Source organism: Panthera onca, chromosome B1 (assembly GCF_046562875.1).
Source record: "Panthera onca isolate mPanOnc1 chromosome B1, mPanOnc1 haplotype 2, whole genome shotgun sequence".
Lineage (NCBI taxonomy): Eukaryota > Metazoa > Chordata > Mammalia > Carnivora > Felidae > Panthera > Panthera onca.
In genome coordinates, this window is record NC_138342.1 from 1,864,823 (window position 1) to 1,890,665 (window position 25,843).

General features: G+C 45.3%; 1 protein-coding gene across 5 annotated transcripts in view; it reads right to left on the minus strand.

Annotated features, from left to right (window-relative positions):
• Nucleotides 1-25,543, minus strand: part of TNIP2 (TNFAIP3 interacting protein 2) — a 34,639-nt gene extending 9,096 nt beyond the window's left edge. For 2 of the 5 annotated variants that reach the window (XM_060655540.3, XM_060655541.3), the window contains exon 1: nucleotides 24,886-25,226. In XM_060655540.3, coding sequence (XP_060511523.3) covers nucleotides 24,886-25,164 — 279 coding nt within the window. In that variant the 5' untranslated portion in view covers nucleotides 25,165-25,226. Of the gene's footprint in view, nucleotides 1-562; nucleotides 1,192-1,223; nucleotides 4,329-24,885; nucleotides 25,227-25,372 lie in introns of those variants that run through there. The other 3 variants (XM_060655543.3, XM_078446365.1, XM_060655542.3) reach the window with 3 other exon arrangements.
• Between the last annotated feature and the right edge of the window lie 300 nt (nucleotides 25,544-25,843).

Below are 25,843 nucleotides of genomic sequence, written 5' to 3' on the forward strand. Positions count from 1 at the left end.
TGCCTATAGAGGTCTACCCTGAAATTTCAGTTATTCTGGGACGCCTGGGTGGTTGAGCATCTGACTTCAGCTCAGGTCATAATCTCATGGTTTGTGAGTTCAAGCCCCACATCGGGGTCTCCATTCTCAGCGAGGAGCCTGCCATGGGTCCTCTGTCTCCCTCTCTATCTGCCCCCTACCTTGCTGTCTCTCTCAAAAATAAACATTAAAAAAATTTTTTTTAAATTTCAAAGTTATTCAAATCAGCATGACAGAGAAATAAATGTCTCTATCCTGCTCTGTATCTAATACTGAAGTTTATTCAGGGTAAATACATATCTATGCGTGATACAGAGATCAACGTATCTACGAATATATGTAATATGAATACAGACAGGAATCCTGTGAACATACCGATAAGGGCTAGTCCCCGGGGAGTCATGAATTTAACAAGTAACCACAGTGACAGCAAGAGCTGCTACTGCTCGCCACAGCCTTGGTGCCAACTGTGCGATCTCCGTACATCCTACAAGACAGCTTCTCCCATCTTTCCCATTCTACAGATGGGTAAACCGAGGCTCACAGGGTTGGCAGCCACTGGAGTGACCAGGTGAAAAAGCCACTGCAGCCTTGGTGCCTCCATGCAGTACAGCCTCCCTGCGTCCTCTTGGGGCCGGAACACCTCAGGCAAGACCTGCGTTCCCAGGGTCCTTCCTCACTGGTCAGCGGGAGACAGCGTGGACACGTGCATGTCTATAGACAGCACGGCAGCATGTCCTCCAGCTCAGGGGGCTCTGGCTCCACACTCCAGCCCCAGGCTCCGGGCCCAGCCCCATGTGGATGCCAGTAAATGTCTGGGAACAAGACTGGACGACACAAGGATCAGGACCTGGGCCCTGTTCTCAACCCGCCACAAAACAGCCATGTAACAACCAGACCCGGGGCCAACTACAGTTAGTTCTGAAGGACGCACGAGCCTTATTACTGCCTTAAAAACCAGCTTTCAAACATCAGTTTAGAAATAACCTAGCTCGGGGCGCCTGGGTGGCTCAGTCAGTTGAGCGTCCAACTTCGGCTCAGGTGGCGATCCTGGTCCATGAGTTCAAGCCCCACGTCGGACTCTGTGCTGATGGCACTCCTGGAACCTGCTTTTGGATTCTGTGTCTCCCTCTCTCTCCGCCCTTCCCCCACTTACTCTCTGTCTCTCAAAAATAATTACAAAATATATACTAAAAAGACATTACCTAGCTCACATGGAGGCTTGTGGGTGACAACAGTACCCTACTCGGGGCTGGCATCTTCCCTCACAGCTGGGAACCTTCCAGAGCTAGAGAAACAAAAGCAAAACCACTGGGCAGAGGGAGGGTGCAAAACATGTCGGGAACCCCCCAAAGAGTGGCCCGACGTGTCCTCACATGCTGGAGGGACCCCAGGACTTCGGCACATGTCACTCGTTCTGAAATTGGAGAGAGACGTCCTGGCTGATCCGACCAAGTGCCTTTGTTGAATCTATGACTGTTCTCATGGACCACTGTTGTCAGAAAGCCAGGCTTGTCACAGAAGCCCAGCTTCACACACACATGATGCACATGAGTCAGCAAGTGGGCTGATGTCCCCCACGAGAGCCTTTTGCTGGGACCCACAGTTCCACGGCTCCATACTCAGGACACAAAAGTGTGAAGAATTCCATAGTCTTGTGAGTTAACCTTAAGAGGCATGGCCTCCTGGCCCTCGTCCCTGTATTCGTCTGCCCAGGCTCCCCTAACAAAGTCCACAAACTAGACAACCTAGAACAGAAATTCACTCTCACAATCCTGGATGCTCAAAGTCCAAAATCCAGGTATCAGCAGGGCCATTCTCCTTCCAGGGCAAGAAGAATCCTTCCTTGTCTCTTCCAGCTTCTGGTGGCTGCCAGTGGTTCTGGGCTTGTAGATGCATCACTCCAATCTCTGCCTCCATCTACACATGGCCGACTTACACGGACAACCAATCACCAATCCACCGGAATCCAGTTTGCCATCCTTTTTCATTTAGGACATCTTGCAAAGACCCTTTTTCCAAAGAAGGCCCCATTCACAGGTTCCAGATAGAAATGAATTGGGGAGGGGACACTGTCCAACCCAGTACAGTCTCTGCCTCCCTCTCTTTCCTGAGCATCCCTCAGTGAGAGCAAGGGCAAACGGGAATTTCAGGAAGGGCCAGTTAACTGAGGCTTTACCACAAGTGTCAAGCATGTATCCTGAGAAGCAGTGATAAGAGAGCAACAGGGTTCTTCCCCTCTGGAAGAGTGTAGTGGGGGAGCAAGGCAAAAAGATAAGGACAAAACCTAACGTCACCTGCAGGGTTCTGAGAAGATGGTGAGGCAGGAAGCACCGGGAACCTACCTCCCCACCAAAAAATGGCTGTGCTGGCAGGACCCATCGACTGTAACTGTTTTGGAAACCTGGAGTCTATTGAAGGATTCCAACTTCTGGAGGAAGACTTGGGCAGTCAACTGAGGTTAATTTCAACCAATTTCAGCTCTTAGCCCATCCCCTACACCCAGCCACCTGCAAGTGTTTCTGGAGTGGCTTGCAGTAGTCTTGCAGGAGCCAGGGTAGGCAAAAACACCCTGTCCTGTAAACATTGGAAATGTGTGCTCTGATAGCTTGCTCCTTCCTATCGGAGAGGTGCAAACACAGAAAGGCAGCCATGGTTGCTGCACCTCCCCCACTGTTGCAAAGACCCTCCCCTCCATCTGAAGTGACTTGAGAGAGATTTAAAGGGATACAGCTCTCCCCCCACTCTGCATTTTTCTGTCCCCCCCCCCCACCCCCGCTTAGGGAACCAGACACCAAAGACAAGGACTTTCATGGCTGCCTATTTACATACATACATAAAAATACATACACACATGCACAAACACAAAATAAAGACACTTTCAAAGGCAACTACATATAAAGAGAAAATTAGAAAGTGCCTACGTTAAAATTTTTTTTAATGTTTATTTTTGGGAGAGACAGCGAGTGAGGGAGGGCTGGGGAGATTGGGAGACACAGAATCCAAAGCAGACTCCAGGCTCCCAGCTGTCAGCACATAGCCAATGCAGGGCTCGAACCTACAAACCATGAGAGCATGACCTGAGCCAAAGTCGGACACTCAATCGACTGAGCCACCCAGGCACCCTGAAAGTGCCCACATTCGACCAGGGAACAGCACAGGCTCAGAAGAGACCCGAGCAAACCTGAAGTTACCCCTCAGGCTGATCCCTGGCACAGAGACAACCTACAAGAATCAAAGAAAAAAAAAAACACAAAACCTTGAGGAAGAGGGAGAATCTAATTTCCAGACATAAAACATTATTAGATCCAAATGCCCAGTTCTTAACAAAATACAAGGCATAGAAAAACATCACAAGGCATACAAAGAAAATATGGCCCATCTGAAAAAAAATAAATCAACAGACATCCCTTTTAAAGATCTGATGGCAGATCTTCTAAACAAAGACTTTAAAACAACCATCTTAAAAATGTCAGAGAAAGAAAAGATACGGAAAAAGTCAAGAAAGCACTGTATGAACAAAATGGAAATATGATTAGATTTTAAAAACCTTAAGAAACCAAAATGAAATTCTGAAGCTGAAAAGTACAATAACTGAAATGAAAAACTCGCTAGAGAGTTTCAAAGGCAGATTTGAACAGGCAGATGTATCAGCAAAGCTGAAGATAAGACAATGGAAATTACCAAGGCTGACAGAAAGAAAGAAAAAAAGATTGAAGTGAACAGCCTATGGGACCTGTGAGACACCATCAAGCAGACCAGCATATACACTGTGGGCGTCTTGAAAGGAGGAGAGAGAGAAAGAGACAGAAAGAATATTTGAAGAAATAATGCCTGAAAACTTCCAAATCTGATGAAAGACATGAATATAAACATCCATGTAGCTCAGTAAACTCAAAGTATGATGAACTCAAAAAGACTTACACCAAAACACATTATAATCAGACTTCTGAAGACAAAGATAAAGAATCTTGAAAGCCACAAGAGAGAGGCAACTCATCACATACTCAGTAAGATAATCATTAGATTATTCATCAGTCACTTTGAAGACCAAAAAGCAGTGAGCCTATATATTCAAATGCTAAAAGGGAAAAACTATTGGGGGCACCTGGGTGGCTCAGTCAGTTAAGTGTCCAACTTGGCTCAGGTCATGATCTCACAGTTCAGCTGTGACAGCTCAGAGCCTGGAGCCTCCTTCCAATTCTGTGTCTCTCTCTCTCTCTCTCTCTCTCTCTCTCTCTCTCTCTCTCTGTCCCTCTCCCGCTCATGCTCTCTCTCAAAAATAAACATTAAAAAATTTTTTTTTCTAAATAGCTATATAAAATAAAGTTCCCTTTTTAAAAAAAAGAAAAACTGGGGCGCCTGGGTGGCTCAGTCGGTTGGGCGGCCGACTTCGGCTCAGGTCATGATCTCGCGGTCCGTGAGTTCGAGCCCCGCGTCGGGCTCTGTGCTGACAGCTCAGAGCCTGGAGCCTGTTTCAGATTCTGTGTCTCCCTCTCGCTGACCCTCCCCTGTTCATGCTCTGTCTCTCTCTGTCTCAAAAATAAATAAAAAAAAAAATTTAAAAAAAAAAAATAAAAAAAAATAAAAAAAATTAAAAATAAAATAAAAAATAAAAAAAAGAAAAACTGTCAACCAAGAATCCTATACCCAGCAAAACCGTACTTAAAAACAAGTGAGGGTTAAACTACAACATTCCCAGATAAACAAAAGCTGAGGGCATTCGTTACTAGACTTGCCCAGCAAAATGCTCAAGGGAGTCCTTTAGGGTGAAATTAAAGGACACTAGACAGTAACTCAAACCTGTATTAAAAAATAAAAATGTAAATACATAGGCAACTACAAAATCTAGTATTATTGCAGTAATAGTTTGTAATTCCATTTTTCTACACAATTTAAGAGACTAATGTCCTTTTTAAAAGTTACTAGTCTAGGGGTGCCTGGGTGGCTCAGTCGTTTGGGCGTCCGACTTTGGCTCAGGTCGTGATCTCGCAGTCCGTGAGTTCAAGCCCCGTGTCGGGCTCTGTGCGGACAGCTCAGAGCCTGGAGTCTGTTTCAGATTCTGTGTCTCCCTCTCTCTCTGACCTTCCCCCGTTCATGCTCTGTCTCTGTCTCAAAAATGAATAAACATTAAAAAAATTTTTTTTAAATAAATAAAAGTTACTAGTCTAAAAGTATTATTGTAACTTTAGTTTACAACTCCACACGTTTTCTACATAATTTAAGAAACTAATGAATTTTTTTTTTTAATTTTTTTTATTAACGTTTTTTATTTATTTTTGAGACAGAGAGAGACAGAGCATGAACAGGGGAGGGTCAGCGAGAGGGAGACACAGAATCTGAAACAGGCTCCAGGCTCTGAGCTGTCAGCACAGAGCCCAACACGGGGGTCGAACTCACAGACCGCGAGATCATGACCGGAGCCGAAGTCAGCCGCTTAACCGACGGAGCCACCCAGGCGCCCCAAGAAACTAATGAATTTAAAAGAGTAGTTTATGTTTGGGGGCACATGATGTATAAGGATGTAATTTTGTGGGGCGCCTAGGTGGCTCAGTTAAGCATCCAACTTCAGCTCAGGTCATGATCTCGCGGCTTATGAGTTTGAGTCCCACGTCGGGCTCTGTGCTGACAACTCAGAGCCTGGAGCCTACTTCTGACTCTGTATCCCTCTCTCTCTGCTCCTCCCCTGTTCACTCTCTCTCTCGCAAAAGCGAATAAACATTAAAAAAAATTTTTTTTTAAAAAGATGTAATTTTGTGACATCAGCAACTGAAAGGGGTGGGGACAGAACCATAAAGGAGCAGAATTTGTATTACTGAAGTTAACATTCAACTTAAAGTAGTATGACTTTAGAATGTTAAACATAATTCCCATGGTAACCACACACACACACACTCACACAAAAGCTGTAGAATATACACAAGAGAAAATGGGAAAGGAGTTTAAATGTTTCACTACAAAAATTTGAATTAAAAAAAATTGAATAAAAAAATTTCACTACAAAAATTTGAATAAACAAAATACAGTAATGCAGAAAATGAGGGAAAAATGCTTTAAGCCATCTAGAAAACAAGTAGCAAAATAACAGAAGTAGTTCATCCTTATCAGTAATTAGCGTAAATATTAATGGATAAAACACAAGATCCAACTATTAGTTTTCTACAAAAGACTCACTTGAGATCCAAAGACATAAATAGATTGAAAATAAAAAGGATGGAAAAACATATTCATGGAAATAGTAACCAAAGGAGAGGTAGGGGTGCCTATACCAGTATCAAACAAAATACTTTAATGTTTGTTTATTTGTGAGAGACAGAGCATGAGCAGGGGAGGGGCAGAGAGACAGGGAGACACAGAATCCGAAGCAGGCTTCAGGCTCTGTGCTGATAGCACAGAGCCTGACGCAGGGCTCGAACTCATGAACTGTGAGATCATGACCTGAGCCGAAGTCAGCACTTAACCCACGGAGCTACCCAGGCGCCCATCAGACAAAATACTTTAATTCAAAAAAGGTTACAAAAGACAAGGAAAAACATTATACATTAACAAAAGGTTTAATATAGCAAGAAGATAGAACAATTATAAGCATTTGTGCATCTAACAACAGGCTATATGAAGCAAAAACTGACAGAACTGAAGACAGAAATAGTTCTACAATAGTAGAGACATCAATATTTGACTCTCAGTAGTGGTTAAACAACCAGACTAAAGATAAGTAAGAAAAAGGCCTTAAACCACAGTAACAGATGTGTAAATGCCCACCCAGCAACAACTGCATACAACTGATTTTTGACATTTTCCAGGATATGTTAGACCACATATTAAGTCTCAGTAGATTTTTTTTAAGTTTATTTCAGGGGAGAGAGAGAGCGCGCGCGACAGAGTGTGAGTGGGGGAGGGGCAGAGAGCAAGGAAGACAGAGAATCCTAAGCAGGCTCATACCGTCACATGGAGCCTGATGCGGGGCTCGAACCCACAAAGTGTGAGATCATGATCTGAGCCAAAATCAAGAGTCAGACACTTAACAGACTGAGCCACCCAGGCACCCCAAGTCTCAGTAGATTTTAAAATACAGATATCATATAAAGTGTCTTCTCCAACCATTAAAGGATGAAATTAGAAATCAACAACAGAAGTAAATCTGGAAAATACACCAAACTGTGGAAATTAAGCAACACATTCTTAAACCAATTAATCAAAGAAGAAATCACAAGAAAATTAGAAAATACTTAAGAGAAAATTAAAACGAAAACAAAATACACCAAAACTTACGGGATCCAGTGAAAGCAGTGTTAAAGGGAAAATCTTAACAAGCTATAAACTTATAAAACAAGCTATAAACATTTGCCTTTACAAACAAGAAAGATTTCCTGTCAACAACCTTTAATTTTATAACTTAAGAAACTAGAAAAACAAGAACAAACTACACCCAAAGCTAGTAGAAGGACAAAAACCATAAAGACAGAATAGATAAAAGTGAAATACAGAACAGAAAAGAACAGAGAAAAATCAATAAAGCCAGTACTTGATTTTTTTTTAAAGGTCAACAAAATTGACAAACCTCTTGCTAGGCAGACTAAGGAAAAAAGAAGACAAATTAACAAAATCAGAAATGAAAAGTGGAGACGTTACCATTGTAACAGAGTAGTATAAACAACTGTCACTGACAAACTGGATAACCTAGATGAAAGGAACAAATTCCTAGAAACACAAAACTTACCAAGGCTAAATCATGGAGAAATAGAAAAACTGAATAGACTTCTAAGTAGTAAGGAGATTGAATCAATAATAAAAAAATCTCCCCGGGGCAACTGTGTGGCTCAGTTGGTTAAGGGTCGAGACTTTGGCTCAGGTCATGCTCTCATGGTTGGTGAGTTCAAGCCCTGCATTGGGCTCTTTGCTGTCAGCTTGGAGCCTGCTTTGGATCCTCTGTATCCCTCTCTCTCTGACCCTCCCCAACTTGTTCTCTCCCTCTCTTCCTCTCAAAAATAAATAAACATTTAAAAAAAAAAAAACCTCCCAACAAAGAAAAGCCCTGGAACTGATAGCTTCACAGGTGAATTCCACCAAACATTTAAAGAATACCAATTCTTCTTAAGTTTTTTTCAAAAAAATGAGGGAATACTTCCCAATTCATCCTATGAGGCCAGCATTATCCAGATACCAAAGCCAGACAGAGACACTACAGGAACACTAGAGACCAATATCCCTTGTGAACAATGAACAAATGCAAAAATCCTCAACAAAACACTAGCAAACTGAAGTAGGCAGCAAACTAAAAGCATTATACACCACAAGTGGAATATTTTTACTGGAATGTAAAGATGGTTAAACATACAAATACTGGTGAATGGATGTTAACTAGTTTTATTATAGTGATCACTTCTCAGTATATACAAATATCAAATCATTATGCTGTACACATGAAACTAACAATGTTATATGTCAATTATATCCAAAGGGGAAAAAACGCAGTTGACGCTATAACACCAGTGTATTGGTATTAGTCATTGTATTGGAAACTTAAGTTGGCTTACCTCTATACTTAACTCTGAGTTCAGTATTTTCCCACTACACATTCCTCCATCCATTTCACAACTTGCTTCAGGAAGTGATTATTTATACATCAGGGTAATTAACGCAGGAAACAAACCAAACTCTCCACAGTTAATTGTCCAGAAAAAAATGATAGAAGGGCAGAACCCATTTGGTAACCAAACGAACCTGCAGGACTAACCACAAACAGAAGGGGCAATCAGTGGGGATTATCACTAAGAACACTGAGTCCCTGCCCTTAGAGAGACAGCATAACAAACAATTCCACCTAGAAGCAGTGGTTTGAAAAGTGCCTGGGGTATATGGGAAGGATTTATTTACTAATCTGAGCACGCACCGGAAGGGCGAGCAGGGATCGTTAGGAGACTTGTCCAAGAAGAAAAGAGCTAGTGGCCACCATTTCTCTTCCCCTCCCTGCCAACCTAGATACCCAGACACCTGTGGGAGCCAGGATGAACACTTGCTACCTAGCTTGCTAACACTACGGCCATGCTCTTGCCCCCACATTCTCCTGTGGATCCACCCCATCTTAACTGCCTCGCTCAGCAAGAGTCCCTCCAAGGCATCTGATGTCTCATTGAGCAAGCAGCCCTGACAGTGGCCAACACTACTCCAAAGTGACTCCTGCCCTGGGAGAAGGGAAGATAACCACAGACACCAGGTCAACTGCAGCCCCTGAACAGTAGGCTGGGGCAGACATCTGATCTGCCTGCTGGCCCTACCCACAAACAAAAACTTCATGCAGGGCAGCACAAAAAGAGAGCCCTGTGGTTCAGGGACACTGCAACCCTAACAGATTGGGAGCAGATATCTGGTCTGATGGCAGGTTGTCCCCATCAATAAAAGCCTCTCAGGGGACAACACAGGGAAAGAACCCTGAAGTTCAGGGGGGGAAAAAAATCTCAACTTTCCAGAAATAATAAAGATTAGGGCAGAAATAAATGAAATAGAGACTAAAACCAATAAAACAGATCAATGAAACCAGAAGCTGGTTCTTTGAAAAGATCAACAAAATTGATAAATCTTTAGCCAGACTCCTCAAAAAGAGAGGAAAAGAGAGAATTTAAATAAAATCAGAAACGATAGGGGAGAAATAACTGACACCACAGAAATACAAAGGATTAAGTATTCTGAAAAATTATATGCCAACAAATTGGACAAACTTGAAGGAATGGATATATTCCTAAGAATATATAACATACCAAAGCTAAATCAAGAAGGAATAGAAAATTTGAACAGGCCAATTACTAGCAATGAAATTGAATCAGTAATCAAAAAACTCCCAACAAACTAAAGTCCAGGATCAGATGGCTTCATAGGTGAATTCTACCAAACATTTAAAGAAGAGTTAGTACCTATCCTTCTCAAACTGTTCCAAAAAATAGAAGAGGAAGGAAAGCTTCCAAATTCATTCTATGAGTCCAGCATTACCCAGATACCAAAACCAGATAAAGACACTACAAAATACAACTAGAGGCCAGGGGGCGCCTGGGTGGCTCAGTGGGTTGAGCATCCGACCTTGGCTCAGGTCATGATCTCACGGTCCATGGGTTCAAGGCCCACGTCAGGCTCTGTGCTGATAGCTCAGAGCCTGAAGCCTGCTTCGGATTCTGTGTCTCCCTCTCTCTGACCCTCCCCCGTTCATGCTCTGTCTCTCTCTGTCTCAAAAATAAATAAACATTAAAAAAAGATTTTTTTTAAACTACAGGCCAGTATCTCTGATGAACATAGATGCAAAACTTAACAAAATATTACCAAACTGAATGCAACAATACATTAAAAAAATCTTTCACCATCATCAAATGGGATTTACTCCAGGGATCCAAGGGTGGTTCAATATTCTCAAATCAATCAACATGATACATCACATTAACAAAAGAAAGGATAAAAAACATAAGATCATATTGATAGATGCCGAAAAAGCATTTGACAAAATACAACATCCATTCATTAAAAACTCAACAAAGCAGGTGTAAAGAGAACACACCTCAACATAGTAAAGACCATATATGAAAAACCCACAGCTAACATCATATCAATGGGTGAAAAACAGAGTTTTTCCTCTGAGATCAGGAACAAAACAAAGATGCCCACTCTCACTACTTTTATTCAACACAGTACTGGAAGTCCTAGCAGTAACAATCAGGCAAGAAAAATAGAGAAAAAGCATCCAAATTAGTAAGGAAGAAAAAAAAGTGATCATTTATGTGCACATAATGTGAATCACATTTATGTGATTCCACAATTTGAAGTGCAAGCTTCAACCTCAATCATCTTTGCATTTCCCTAGCCTAGCGTGTAAAAGAATGCAATTAATTAACACCTTTATAAGGTAGTAAAGGCAGTCTCAGTCTGCTCCAATTTAACTTTACAGCCACTTCCTGTATTATTCTCTACACTCTTCACTCTAATTATACTGGATTAACACTGATCCAGAGCCTTGTACAACCCTGACACATACACATGCTTGTAAAATGAATGTAAATATAATCAATACTGGGAAAAATGGAAAAACAACCCATAGTGCCTGCTCATACACATTCCACTCCTATGCAGAAGATGCTCAATAAACACCTAACTGGCAATGGTAGATGACATTCACATCTTCTGAGTACCACCTGTGTGCAGATTATGCTATGCTCTTTATACATGTTAGATCATGTGCTCCTCATAACATAAAACAATGTACTATACACCCATTTTGTGTATTTTCTACAAAGGCTATTATTTCTATGGTATCTGTTTTCTCAACTAGTATATAAGTTTCATAACAATAGGAATCTGCCTTTCTTGATCCTTTCTGCATTCCCAGGGCCAGTCAAAACATCTGGCATACAGTAGGCATTCAACAACTGTCTAATGACTAATGAATAAATACATAATTGTCCTATGAGCTAGGTATTGTTATTTTAGTTTTACTGATGAGAAAACCAGAACATTAAGTGACTTGCCCAAACTAACATAGCTAGGAAGCAGCAGAACAAGATTTAAAATGTACTGTTTTTCAGTGTTTAACACTTGCTTCTCATTGGTGCCCAATAATGAGAAAGAATTATAGCCCAGAGTACTTCTATAAATCCTTTGTGAACTCCCTACAAGGCAACTTTAGCAAGCTTCATCATTTTCTTAAAGACAGTGAAAAGGTGATGCTCATGACTAAGGTTACCCATGGCTTTTTGAAATAAGAGGTGCAGCATATCTATCTTCTGGACAGCAGTGTAGAAGGATCGGAGGCCAATGTGGACGAACTGGGCAATTATTAAGCATTTTAGTTATGTATTGATAGGCTCTGAATTATTTCTGTTTGCACTTTAGTTCTATTTTCTACATGTTGCAAACTGATCGTGTTCTTGACATACCTATCATTTATTCTCATTTATACTATACCTCAAGATAATTAGACAATTGTTGATAAATATCTAATAATAATGACCTGAGAATTAAGCCTTTTAGGTGGCAAGAAGCACAATGTACGTGCTTGATGTTTGTTTTCTATCTATGAGTCAACATCAATCCCTTAGAGTGAACAAAATGTTATTATTAAACCTTTCCAATCAGACAGTTTTTCACTGGATTTGTTACACAATTATACTACTGTGCTTAAGTTCACAAACATATTTCATTAAGAAAATAAGGAAAACAAAATTGATCAATGTAATAGACTATACTAACAGTGAAGGGGGGGGGAGACATATACTCATATCAACTGAGGCAAAAACTACCTCCACGCAATAAAAGCCATATTTGAAACACCCACAGCAAGTATCATACTCAATAGTGAAAGACTGAAAGCTTTTCCTCTAAGATCAGGAACAAGTCAATAGTGCCCACTTTCACCACTACTATGCAAAATAGTACTAGACATTCTAGCCAGAACAAGTAGGAAAAAAAAGAAAAAGAAAAGGCATCCAAATAGGAAGTAAAATGATGTTTGCATATGATATAATCTTATATGTAGAAAACTAAATATTACACACACATGCAAAATAACTTAGACTAAATGAATTCAGCAAATACCAGGAGACAAAGTCAACAAATAAAACACAGGAGTATTTCTACACACTAACAATGAAGAATCTGAAAGAGAAATTACCAAAGCAATCCCATTTACAACAACATCAAAAAGAATAAAAGACTTAGGAAGTCATTTACTCAAGGAGATGGAAGACTTGTACGGTGAAAACTACAAAACATTACTGAAATTAGGACAGGGGCACCTGAATGGCTCTGTCCGTTAAGTGGCCAACTTTGGCTCAGGTCATGATCCCACAGTTCGTGAGTTCGAGCCCCACGTCAGGCTCTGTGCTGACAGCTCAGTGCCTGGAGCCTGCTTCAGATTCTGTGTCTCCCTCTCTCTCTACCCCTCCCCACTCACACTCTGTCTCTCTCTCCAAAATAAACATAACAAAAAAAATTTTTTTAAAGAAAAGAAATTAGGACAGAAATAAATGGAAACACGCCCCATGTTCACACACTGGAAGACTTAATAGTGTTAACATGTCAATACTAATGTGAAAAGTATTAAGGGAAACCTCACTAAAATGGAATCAGGGCCCTCATGCCCTGCCACTTGTCAACTGCAGAACCAACAGGAAAAGATGTATCTTACATCTGGACAGGAATGTTCTTAATTTTCTTAACATTTTCTTTTTGCTAGTTTACTTGAAGAATACAGCATGTAAGGACACCCGCTGACTCAGTCAGGAGAGCATGGAGCTCTCAATCTTGGGTTTGTAAATCCAAGCCCCATGTTAGGTATGGAGCCTCCTTAAAGATTTAAAGAAAAAGCATACAGCATATAATACATACAACACAACTGTTTATGTCATTGGTAAGGCTTTCAGTCAACAGTAGGCTATCAGTAGTTAGGCTTTCTGGGGAGTCAGGAGTTATACTTGGATTTTCAACTGCACAGGAGGATGGCACCCATAACCCCCATATTGTTCAAGTGTCAACTGTATTTCACTATCCCAGCAGAAGGAAAAAAGGTTCTCTCCTCCACCAGCAACAGCCCAGCCCATGAAAGACTGTCACAACTCAACCAATGAGAAGTCACTACACCTCAAACTCCGTTTACTCCAATGGACTGTTTGTTTATGACAGCCCTCCCAGCTCCCCCTTTCCTCTATAAAAGAGCATTCTTCTCCTTTGTTCTCTGGACTTGCTTATGGTTTTGCTGTACCTTGCATGAATTGCAATTCTCTAACCCGAATATGGTTTTGCTAGTAAATAACTGAGTTTTATTCTTAAGGTTAACATTACCCAAAGTGATCTACAGATTCAATGCAATTGCTATCAAAATCCAGATGATTTTTGTTTTTGGAGAAATAGAAAAATTCATCCTAAAATTCATATAGAATCTCAAGGGACTCCAAATACTCAACACAATCTTAGAAGAAGAAAAAAGGAACAAAGCAGCACTCATACTATCCGAATTCAAAACTGACTACAAAGCTACAGTAACCAAGACAGTGTGGTACTGGCATAAAAACAGACATTTACACAAAGGAAACAGAATAGGGAGCCCAGAAATAAATCCTTGCATATATGGCCAAATGGTTGTTGACAAGGGTGCTAAGACTGGGAAAGGATAATTTTTTCAACAAATGGTACTGGGAAAACAGGACATCCACATGCAGCATAAAATTGGACCCCTACCTCACACCATATACAAAAACTAATCCAAAATGGATCAGACTTAAGACCTAAAACTATAAAACTCTTGTAAGAAACATAGGCCAAAACTTCACAATATTGAATTTGGCAATGTTTTCTTAGATAGGACACCAGAGCACAGGAAACAAAAGAATTTCTCTGTAGCACGTGATGGTGTTTGATAGCATTCTACCCACAGAACTTTCAAAATTGGAGTCAGTCCTCTCAAACACTGCCACTCTTTGTCAACTAAGTTTATGCAACATTCTAAATCCTTGTTGTCATTTCAACAATCTTCATAGCATCTTCACCAGTAGATTCCATCTCAAGAAACCACTTTCTGTGCTCCCCCAAAGAAGCACCTCCTCATCTATTCAAGTTTTATCATGAGATCTTAACAATTCAGTCCCATCTTGAGGTTCCACTCTTGATTTTAGTTCTCTTGCCATTTCCACCACATTTGCAATGACTTCGTCCATTGAGTCTTGAACCCCTCAAAGTCTTCCATGAGCGCTGGAACCCACTTTTTCAAAACTCCTGTTAATATTGATATCATGATCTCTTCCATGAACCATGAATATTCTTAATGGCATCTAGAATGATGAGTCATTTCCAGGTTTTCAATTTGCCCAGATCCATCAGAGGAATCACTATTTATGACATCTACAACCTTATGAAATTTATTTCTTAAATTAAGATTTCAAAGTCAAGATTATTCCTTGCACCACGGGCTGCAGAATGGATGGTCTGTTAGCAGGCATGAAAACATTAACCTTGCTATACATCACCAGAGCTCTTGGGTGACTGGGTACAATGTCAATGAGCAGTATTACTTTGAGAGGAATCTTTTTTTCTGAACTGTAGGTCTGAACAGTCGGCTTAAGATATTTGGTAAACCATGTCGTAAACAGATATGCTGTCATCCAGGCTTTGTTGTTCCATCTGTAGAGCGCAGGCAGAGTAGATTCAGCACAGTTCTTCGGGGCCCTAGGATTTTCCCAAAGGTAAATGACTGGCTCCAACTTCAAGTCACCAGCTACATTAGCCCCTAACAAGGGAATCTGCTTGTCCCTTGAAACTTTGAAGTCAGGCACTGACTTCTCCTCTCTAGCGATGACAGTCCCAGTCTTCCCCCCAAATGAGGCTGTTTTCGTCTACACTGAGAATCCATTGTTTAGTGTGGCCTCCTTCATGAATTATCCTAGCTAGACCTTCCGGAGAACTTGCTGCAGCTTCTCCATCAGCACTTGCTGCCTCACTTGGCACTTTTGTGTTATGGAGACGGCGTCTTTCTTAAATCTCACGAACCAACCTCTGCAAGCTTCAGATTTTTCTTCTGCAGCTTCCTCTCCTCCCCCAGCCCTCACGGAATTGAAGAGAGTCAGGGCCTTGCTCTGGAAGAGGCTTTGGTTTAAGAGAGTATTGCAGCGGTTTTGATCTTCCTTCCAGACCACTGGAATTTTCTCCCTACCGGCAGTTAGGACATTTCCCTTTCTTATCATTCATGTGCTCACTGGAGTAGCACTCATTTCCTTTAGGAACTTTTCCTTGGCATTTGCAACTTGGCTGTTTGGAACAAGAGGCCTACCTTTCGGCCTATCTTGGCTTTAGATATCCCTCCCTCACTCAGCTTCATCATGTCTAGCTTTTGATCTCAAGTGAGAGATGTGTGACCTTTCCTTTCACTTGAACCCTCAGAGGCCACTGTAGGGTTGGTTGTTAGTTGGCCTAATTTCAGTACTGCTGTATCTCAGGGAGTGGGGAGGCCTGAGGAGAGGGAGATAGATGGGGGAATGGATAGTCAGTGGTGCAATCAGAACACACACATGTATTAAGTTTGCTGTCTTATATGGGCATAGTTCCTGGTGCCCCCAAAAATTACAATAGTAACATCAAAGATCATTGATCACATATCACCATAACAAACATGATAACAATGAAAAACTTGAAATATTGTGAGAATTACCAAACTATGACACATAGACATGAAGTGAGCAAATGCTGTTGGAAAAATGTGCCAAAAGAGTTACTTGGTGCAGGGTTGTCACATTTTTTTTTTTAAAGATTTTATTAAAAAACAAAAACTCTACACCCAACACAGGGCCTGATCCCACAACCCTGAGATCAAGAGGCACACACTCCACCAACTGAGCCAGCCAGGCACCCCATTACAAACTTTCAATTTGTAAAAAACAGTATCTGAGAAGTTCAATAAACTGAGGTATGCCAATAGAGTATTCCTAAAACTCCGCAACAACCAAGTAACCAATTCAAAACTGGGCAAACGACTTGACATTTCTTCAAAGAAGATATACAAATGACCAATAAGCATGTGAAATGATGCTCAACATCACTAATCATTAGGAAATTGCAAATCAAAACTGTCATCATTTTGTATTAAATCACCACATACCCATTAGAATGGCTACTGTTAAAAAAGAAAGAAAGAAAATAATTAATATTAGTGAGGATGTAGAGAAATTGCAACTCTGTGCACTGTGGAAAACAGAATGTGGTACAGCACTGTGGAAAACAGTATGGTGGTTCTCAAAAAGTTTTTTGGTCTCAAAAAGGACCAAACTTTTTGTGGTCCTCAAAAAGTTACACAAAATTACCATATGATCCAGTAATTCAACTTCTGGGTACATACCCCAAAGAATCAAAAGCAGGGTCTCAAAGATAGATTTGTACACATGTATTCATAGAGGCAGTGTTATTCATAATAGCTGAAATATGGAAGCAACCAAAGTGTCTATCAACAGATGAATGGATAAGCAAAATGTGGTATATACATACAATGGAATATTTTTCGGCCTTAAAAAGAAGGAAATTCTGGCACATGATACAACATGAATAAACCTACAGGACATTATACTAAGTGAAATAAGCCTATCACAAAAGGACAAATACTGTATGATTCCATTTCTATGAGGTCCCTAATCAAATCATAAAGACAGAGAGTAGAATACTTCCCAAGGTTGGAGGTTAGGGGGCAGGAAGATGGGAAATTTTTTCTTAATGGCTAAAGAGTTTTAGTTTTACAAGATCAAAAAAGGTATGAAGATAGACGGATGGTTAAAAACAAAAACACAAACAACACACACACACAAACACACACACACACACACACACACACACACACACACACACACCTAATATAGTTTATTGTAAAGGATGTTTGCCGTTCCACTCAATAGAAAGCGTGGCAGAACAGGGAAAGAAAAGCTGGAAGGGAGAGAAAGCTGGTATGTCAGGACTAGGCAGGGTCCACCTAGTACCCTGGGTGGTGATAAGATGGGGTTGAGCAGTTATGGGCCACATAGTGAATTAGCACCATTATCCCAGAAAGTCTTAACTAGAGGAGCTTGTAAAGTTACCCGTACAGGCCTTGTGTTACAAATGAGATACGTTCTTGAGTCTTACTGTGGCGGCAAAAAGAACCACAATTCCCAAGAATGGTCTGGTCCTATCACATGCTAGCTACAGCTCAGTCACCTGGCAGTCCCTACACAGCTGAGGATACAGCCTCAGCATCCTCTCTGGGAACTCCCGGTCTCCCAACCCAGGCTCCCTGCTCCTAACAGGCTGGCTGACATGGCCACTGACGAGACCAACCTATTGATCAAGTCTTCTCATTGTTTTCACTCTGCACAGTGGGAAATCTCTCTATTCCTCCACAGGTTCTGTGACAGACCCAGACAGATACAGGAGTAAGCAACAAACATGAAATCACATAAGATACCAGATTGTTAAAATGCTCCTTAAATGGTTAAAAATCCTAAAACAAAACCTACATGTTGGGGTAAAGGACCATACAGATGTAGGACTTTAGATCTGGTTGTGTCTGGGACCTGCTTAGAGGCTGTGGGGCCACAGCATGCCAGTGCTGAACCTGTAGGCTGAACACCAGTGGCCGCCAGACTACAGGGACAGTACTGCTACTCGCAGGTGTGTGCGAGTAGGTGGCAGATATGATGTGCTCGGGTCCCCACTCTGCACTCATCTATGGCTCCTGGTGTCCATGACACTAAGATCAGCGGTGCAGACCAGGTGACTTCTAAATTTTTCTTCTGCCCTGATGAGTTATGAACCACTCTCCCCAGAAGAGGGAGAGAGCTGGAGTGAGGGAGACATCTGGCTTCCAGAGGCATTTAAAACAAAGCAGATGAGAAAGTACTGGCAATGTGATATGAAGTAAAATGTACAGACAGCAGGAACTCAACCGCACCCAGTGTGTAAAGGAAAAACAGGAAGGAGGCATGCCAAGAAATTAACACTGGTTATCCCCCACATTGTGGGATTACAGTGGCTGTTAGTTTATTCTCTGTCCTTTCCTCTATTTTTCAGATATTCAAAATTACTTTTATAGTAAAAGGGGGGTGGCGGTGAGGGAAAGTCTCTTTTTCAGTCTACAATCCGGCTGCAGGACAAAGCTAAGAAGTGAAAATTGTCTTTTGCAGTGTAATCCCTTTGTAGACCTAGTTTCTTTCCTGGGACAACCCAGATGATAGCTATGGCCCAAATGGAACACTAGAGTTCATCCAAACGTGTGGAGGCACTTCCAAACAGCTGTTCTAGAAAAATACTGTTACTCTTGCTCCTGGTCTGAGTGCTTATGGTATTTCAAAACGACAGACTAACATCAATGACAAGGATGAGGAGGAGGGAAAGTAAGACTTAAGTGCGTTACTTGACAGTCTAGCAGGCACTGCCATTGTCATGGGTCCCAGCATCAGGGAGCTATTGCTACTGAAAGATTCATTTACAACCGGGGCTAAAAGTCACCCCAGAACATAACAGGGGTTCACATGGCCCAGAACCCAATGTGAACACATACACACCAGGAGTCTATACCCATGTACTACACACACACACACACCCACACACACCCAGAATCTAGTGTCTACACACACAATTAAACGCAAACACAGACATATTAGAACCTTCCATGTGCACACACATATCCCTGAAGCCCAACATAGGTGCACACTTCTCAAACCTAAAAGTGGCACACACACACCTTAGAACCTAACAAAGACATCAGAACCCAAAGTCCCGCAGATTCCAACACGCACACAAACCCCCCATAACCCACAGGGTCACACACATGTCTCAGGTTTTCAACATGAGAGCAGACTCCTCTGAACCCAAAACAAACACGTTCATCAGATTCAACACTGGCACACACAGCCCTCAGCCCTAACACAGGTACAGACCCCTCAGAACACAACACACACCCCGTCTCAGAACCCAAAACAGGAACACATCCTTAGAGCCCAAACAGGCAAACCTTTCAGAACCCAAACGGAGCACACACCCCTCTCCCAAAACAGAACACACCCCCTTGAACACAAAATGAATGCACACGGCCCCAGAAACCCAAAAGGGGCACACACACCCGTCACACCTAACATGGGAGCTCACACCTCAGATGCTAAAACAAGCACACACAACTCAAAACAGACAGTAAGAGACACACCTCAGAAGCAACACAGGCTCACACCCTCAGATCCATCACGTAAGCACACAAAGCCTTCAAAACCACCACAGACACATCCTTCAGACCAAACACTGGCACACTCCCCTCAGCTCCCAGCACGAGAACACCCCTCAGAACCTAACAGATGCTGGCATCTCTCAGAAGCAACAGGAACACACAGCCTCAGACCCAACATGGGCACACACAGCAATCAGAACCAACAAGGAAAGACCTCTTCACAACCAAATGGAAAGCAATCCTCAGACCCACATGGACACACAAGCCTCAAAATCAACACAGACATAAAACGCTGAGGCCTAACACGGGCCCCGCACTCCACAGAACCCAACATGGGGAGCGCAGGCACTCCTCAGAACCAACAGGGTCACACACAGCCCTCTGAACCAACATGGACACAACCCGCAGACCCAACACAGGGCACATTCCTCAGAATCTAACACACAACCCTCAGACACAACACAGGAACATCCCTTATCACTAACATGAATACACAACCCTCAGACCCAAATAGTCACACACACTCCTCAGAGCCCAACCTAGGCTCACACCCCTTAGAACACAACATGGGCGCACACTCCTCAGAATTTAAGATATGTTCACACCCCCCAGAACGAACATGAAACACATGGGTACACACAGCCCTCAGAACCAATATGGACATACAACCCTTTCACCTAAACAGGCCACACACTCCTCAGAACCCAACATGGGAACACACACCCCTCAGAACCCAACACGACACACAGCCCTCATACCCACTCCTGGAGGAGACACTCAGAACCCAACCCGAACACACACTGCTCACAACCCAAAAGGGGCACACACCCTTCAAACCCAACACGGACACACACACACCCACAGAACTAACACAGAAACACAACCCTTTAGCCTAACACATGCACACATACCCCACGGACCCAACAAAGACACGTGAACACACAACCCTTAGACCTAACACAGGCACACACATCCCTCAGAACCCAAGACGGCTGCACACAACACTTAGGCCCAGCATGAGAACACACATACTCTTCAGAACCAACATGCGCACACACACCTCTCACAACTCAATACTGGTGCACACACCCCCTCAGACCTGACATGGGTACACAACCCCCTCAGAATCCCACACTGATGCATATACCCCTCAGAAAACAGCTCAGCCACACACACCTCATGCCCATGGGAGTACACCCCTCAGAACTCAACACACACAGACAACCCTTAGAACCAACACAAACACACACTCCTCAGAATGAACTCAGACACAACCCGCACACCAACACAGGCATACACAACCCACAGAACCCAAAACAGGTGCACACACCCACAGACACAACATGGGCACATTCCCCTCACCCCCACATGCACACACAAACCTCAGACACGACAAAGGTATACACTCATCAACCCAACATGGAGTCACATGCCCCTAGGACCCAACATGGAGGCACTCACACTCTCAGAACCAAAACAGACAAATACCCGTCAGATCCAAAAGGGACACATACCACTCAGAACCCAATGAGGGAACACAACCCTCAGATGTCAACAAGGACAAAGCCCTCAGAATAAACAAAAACACACAACCCTCAGATAAGCACACATGCCCTTTAGAACCCAACACAGGCATACAAGCCTCACACCCAAAACAGGCAAAACCCAATTGTGCACACATCCTCAGAACCCACCTACAGGCACGCATACCCTACAGAACCACCGTGGGAGCAGACACCGACTCTCCATGGGGCACACAGATACCTTAGACCCAATATGGGCACACACATCCATAGTCAACAAGGACACACACACCTCTCAGAATCCAAAATGGATACACACCTATGACACTCAACATGGGCACACACTCCTCGTAACACAACAAGGACACATGCCTAAAAGCAACAAGATACACAGCCCTCAGAACCAGTAGGACGCACAACCCTCAAAACTCAACACAGGCACACACCCTTAAAACCAACATGCACACACAACCCTAAAGCTTAACACAGGCAATCATACCCCTCAGAACACAACATGGGTGCACATCCCTCAGACCCAACACAGGCAAACACCCGTCAGAACACAGTACAGTTTCACACAACCCTCATACCCAACAAGGGGGTGTGAACACAAATACACACCCATCGTAACTCCAAATAGGCAGATAACCTCAGGCCCAACACAGACACACACCCCCTCCCAGCCAACATGGACACACATCCACCCCTTCCACCTAACAAGAGCACACAGACACTTCAGAACCCAAACGGGCACACATACCTCCCAGAATCCACCACATGCACACAAACTTTCCTCAGACAACGTGGGAGCCCTTCCTCAATATCTGATACACCCACAAAACTTCATAACCAACAAGAACACACACCCCTCAGCACAACACAAACAGAAAACACCCTCAGAACCAACACGGACACACAACCCTCAGACCCAACGCAGGCACACACACCACTCAGAACTTAACACAGAGCACATGAGCACATACCTTCAACTCAAAACAGGAACACACACCCCCTTCAAAATGAACACCTACTCACACCCCTCGATACACATGTGACCTGGCACAAAAATCCCTCAGAACCCAACATGAGTGCACACATACTCCAGAACCTACATGGGCTCACACACACCTCAAACCCCACATGGACAAACATCTCAGAACCCAAAACAGGGACACACACCCTTTAGACCAAACACAGGAGCAAAAACACACCTCAAAATCAACAGGGACACACACCCTCACCCAATATGGGAGCACACCCTTCAGAACCAACACTGAACATGCACATCTCAGACCCAACACAGACAGAACACCTCTCAGAAACCAACATGGCCACACAACCCTCAGAACACAACACTGGCACACACCCCTCAGAAACATCATGGACATACAACCAGTGGACCCAATATGGGCACAACACAGCAATACACGCTCCTCAGAACCAACACAGACACACAACCCTCTAATCCAGATGAGCACACACACTCCTCACAACAAACACGGGAGCACAACACTCTGAAGCCAACATGTGTACACACACACACCCCGGAACTGACACAAATGTAAACACCTCAAACCTAAAATAGACACACACACCACTGCGAAGCGACTCAGGTGCACAAGCCCCTCAGGACCCAACATAAACACAATGCCTTAGGACTTACGCAGGCACACATACCCCAGAACCAACATGGGCACATACACCCCTCACAACCCATAATAGGCGCGCAAGAGCAGACCCCTCGGAACCCAATCCCAAGGCACACCTCTAAGAACCTAAAACAGGCACGTCACCTCTCAAATTAACACAGACACACACTTGTAGAGCCAAGGACACACAACCCTTAGACCTAACGGAGGCACGCCCCACCACAGAACCCAACAGAGGCACACCCCTCACAACCGACATGGGAGCACACACCTCAGACCGACACAGGCACCAACATTCTCACCCAACTTGGGAGCACCCCCCTCGGAACCTGACACGTCCTCATACGTCTCAGAATCAACACAAACCCATATCCCTCAGATCCACCAGGGAGAGACCCAGCTATCAGAACCCACGAGGACAGCCAGCCCTTCAAAACCAAGTGGAACTCAACCCTCAGACCCAACACGGACCCACCGCTCAGAACAACAGACACCCAACCCCCAGACGCAGCTCGGCACATACCCTCAAGACCCAGTATGGGAGCACCCCCCCAAGAGCCCAAGATAGGCACGAACCCCTCAGAACCAACACAGGTGCCCCCTCAGGCCCCACACAGGAGCACAGACACCCCTCGAAACCAACATGGACTCACAACCCGCAGACTCAGACGGGCACACGCCGCTCCGTACCCAGCACAGGAGCACACAACTCAGAACCTAACACACACACACACACACACACACACACACACAAACACCGCGCCGCCAAAATCCAGGCCCACTCCCCCCGCCCCCCCGCACAACCCAACACAAGCATCACAGGCCGCACACCCGACATCGGAACACACACACCTTCGGACCAACAAGGCCCCGCAACCTCAACGTGAGCACACACCCCTCAGGTCCCAACACAGGCAGACACCCTTTGACCCAACACAGGATACACTCCCCAGAATCTAACACCCTCACAAACCCTCAGAGCGAACACGAACGCACAACCTTCAGACCAAAACAGGCACGCGCCCTCCTCAAAACCCACATGGGGCTTACACACCTCAGAACCAACACAGACCTACGACCCTCGTGCCCACCACGGCTGCACACACGACCCTTAAACCGAACACAACCTTCAGATATAAATGGACACACATGGAGCACACCCCTCAGAACACAACACACGGACAATCCTCACAACCAAGCGGAAAAAACACCCCTCCTACAGGACAACCTTCAGACCCAACAGGCGCACGCGCCCCTCAGAACCAGCCGACACACACCTCCCCACACAACACGGGAGCACACCGTCCGGAAGCCAACTCACACACCTCAGAACTGACCAGAACGCTCCTCCCTCGGAACCCAGCACGGGCCAGCCGACAAGCACGCGCAACCCTCACACGCAACGTGGCACACGCCTGTCAGACCCAAACCGTGAGAATCAACAAAAGGAAACTTTAGTGAGAACCACGCCTCCTCCACTGCAGATCCCACCGCAAGAGGGGCCTGGCGAGGCCCAACTGCTTCGCGATCCCTAGAGGGAGGAAGGTTTCCTCCGGCTCCGGCAGCAGCCCAGCCAATGAGAAGCCACCACACTTCCAGCTCCCAGTTTCCTCCAATGGGCTTTCTGTTTACAACAGCCCCCGCCCCCCATAAGACGGCGTCCTCGGCGTTCCGTGCCCTAGCGAAGGCTTTTGCCCTAACGTGCTGGTCCTGGGTGGCAGTTCTCTGCTGTTCCAGAGAAGCCTACCCTTTCTGGAACAGTAACGGGCAGTTTTGTTTCTAAGGTTAACGGTGCACGTGCACACACTCCTCAGAGCCCGCCGCCACCCACTCCCCTCACCCAACCCTGGAGCGCACGCTCTCAAACGTGTCACAACCCACCGGGACGCAAGCCCGCAGCCCTGACACGGGCTCGCCCTCCTCGAAACCCACACGCGCCCACACCCGCTGCGGTCTGAGGAAGCGCGGCTCGCCCACAGGGCCGCACCTGGCGCAGCGCGGCCTCCACGGCGCCGCCCTCCCGCTGCCGGAGCTGCTCCCGGAAGCGCGCCACCTGCTCCAGTAGCGCGTCCACGAGCGAGGGCGCCGCGTCCCCCTCGAGCGCGGCCAGGCGGGCGCGGAGGCGCTCTATGAGGGCATCCCGCGCCGCCAGCTCGTCCTGCAGGCGCCTCAGCCGCTGCCCGGCCTCGTGGTACAGGCCACAGAGCGTCGCAGCCGCGCGCGGGGCCCCCTCCCGCCCGCCGGACCCAGCGCCCCCCGAGGACATGGCCGCGGGCCGCTACCGGAGGGCGCGCGGACGACACCAACTTCCGCGCCGGGTCTGGACTGGCTCACCTTCCCGGAACTTTTCCCGGAGCGTCCCGCCCACCGCCGTGACCCCGGCCCCGCCCACGGCCCACAGCCAGGCCGCGCCCCCCCCCCCCCCACCGACGGCCCGGCCCCGCCCACAGCGACCCGCTTGGCCCCTGACCCACCGAGAAGCCGCCCCAGACCGCCCACAGCCTGGCCCCGCACGCGGCGACCGGCGTGACCCCTGACCCACGGAAAGGCCGGCCCAGACCCGCCCACAGCCCGGCCCCGCCCCCTGCCAACAGCAGGCCCCGCCCCGCCATCGGCGCGGCCACGCCCATGGCGGCCAGCGTGGCCCCTGACCCACGGAAAGGTCGGCCCCGACCGGCCGCTAGCCCGCCCTGCCCGCGGCCCGCAGCACGTCCCAGTCTCCCGGCCCACAGCAGGCCCCGCCCCCCGCCGACAGCACAGCCCCTCTCCCCCGTCCACTGAACGTCCCCGCCCCCCCGCCGACAGCCAGCAGGGCCACGCCCCCTGCCAAGAGCTGGCCCCGCCCCACCGACAGAACGGTTCCGCCCCGCACCGAGAGCAAGTACCCGCCCTCTCTCCCGGCCCCAGCCCTTGGGGCCTGGCCTCCCGAGGTGGCTGCCTTGTCC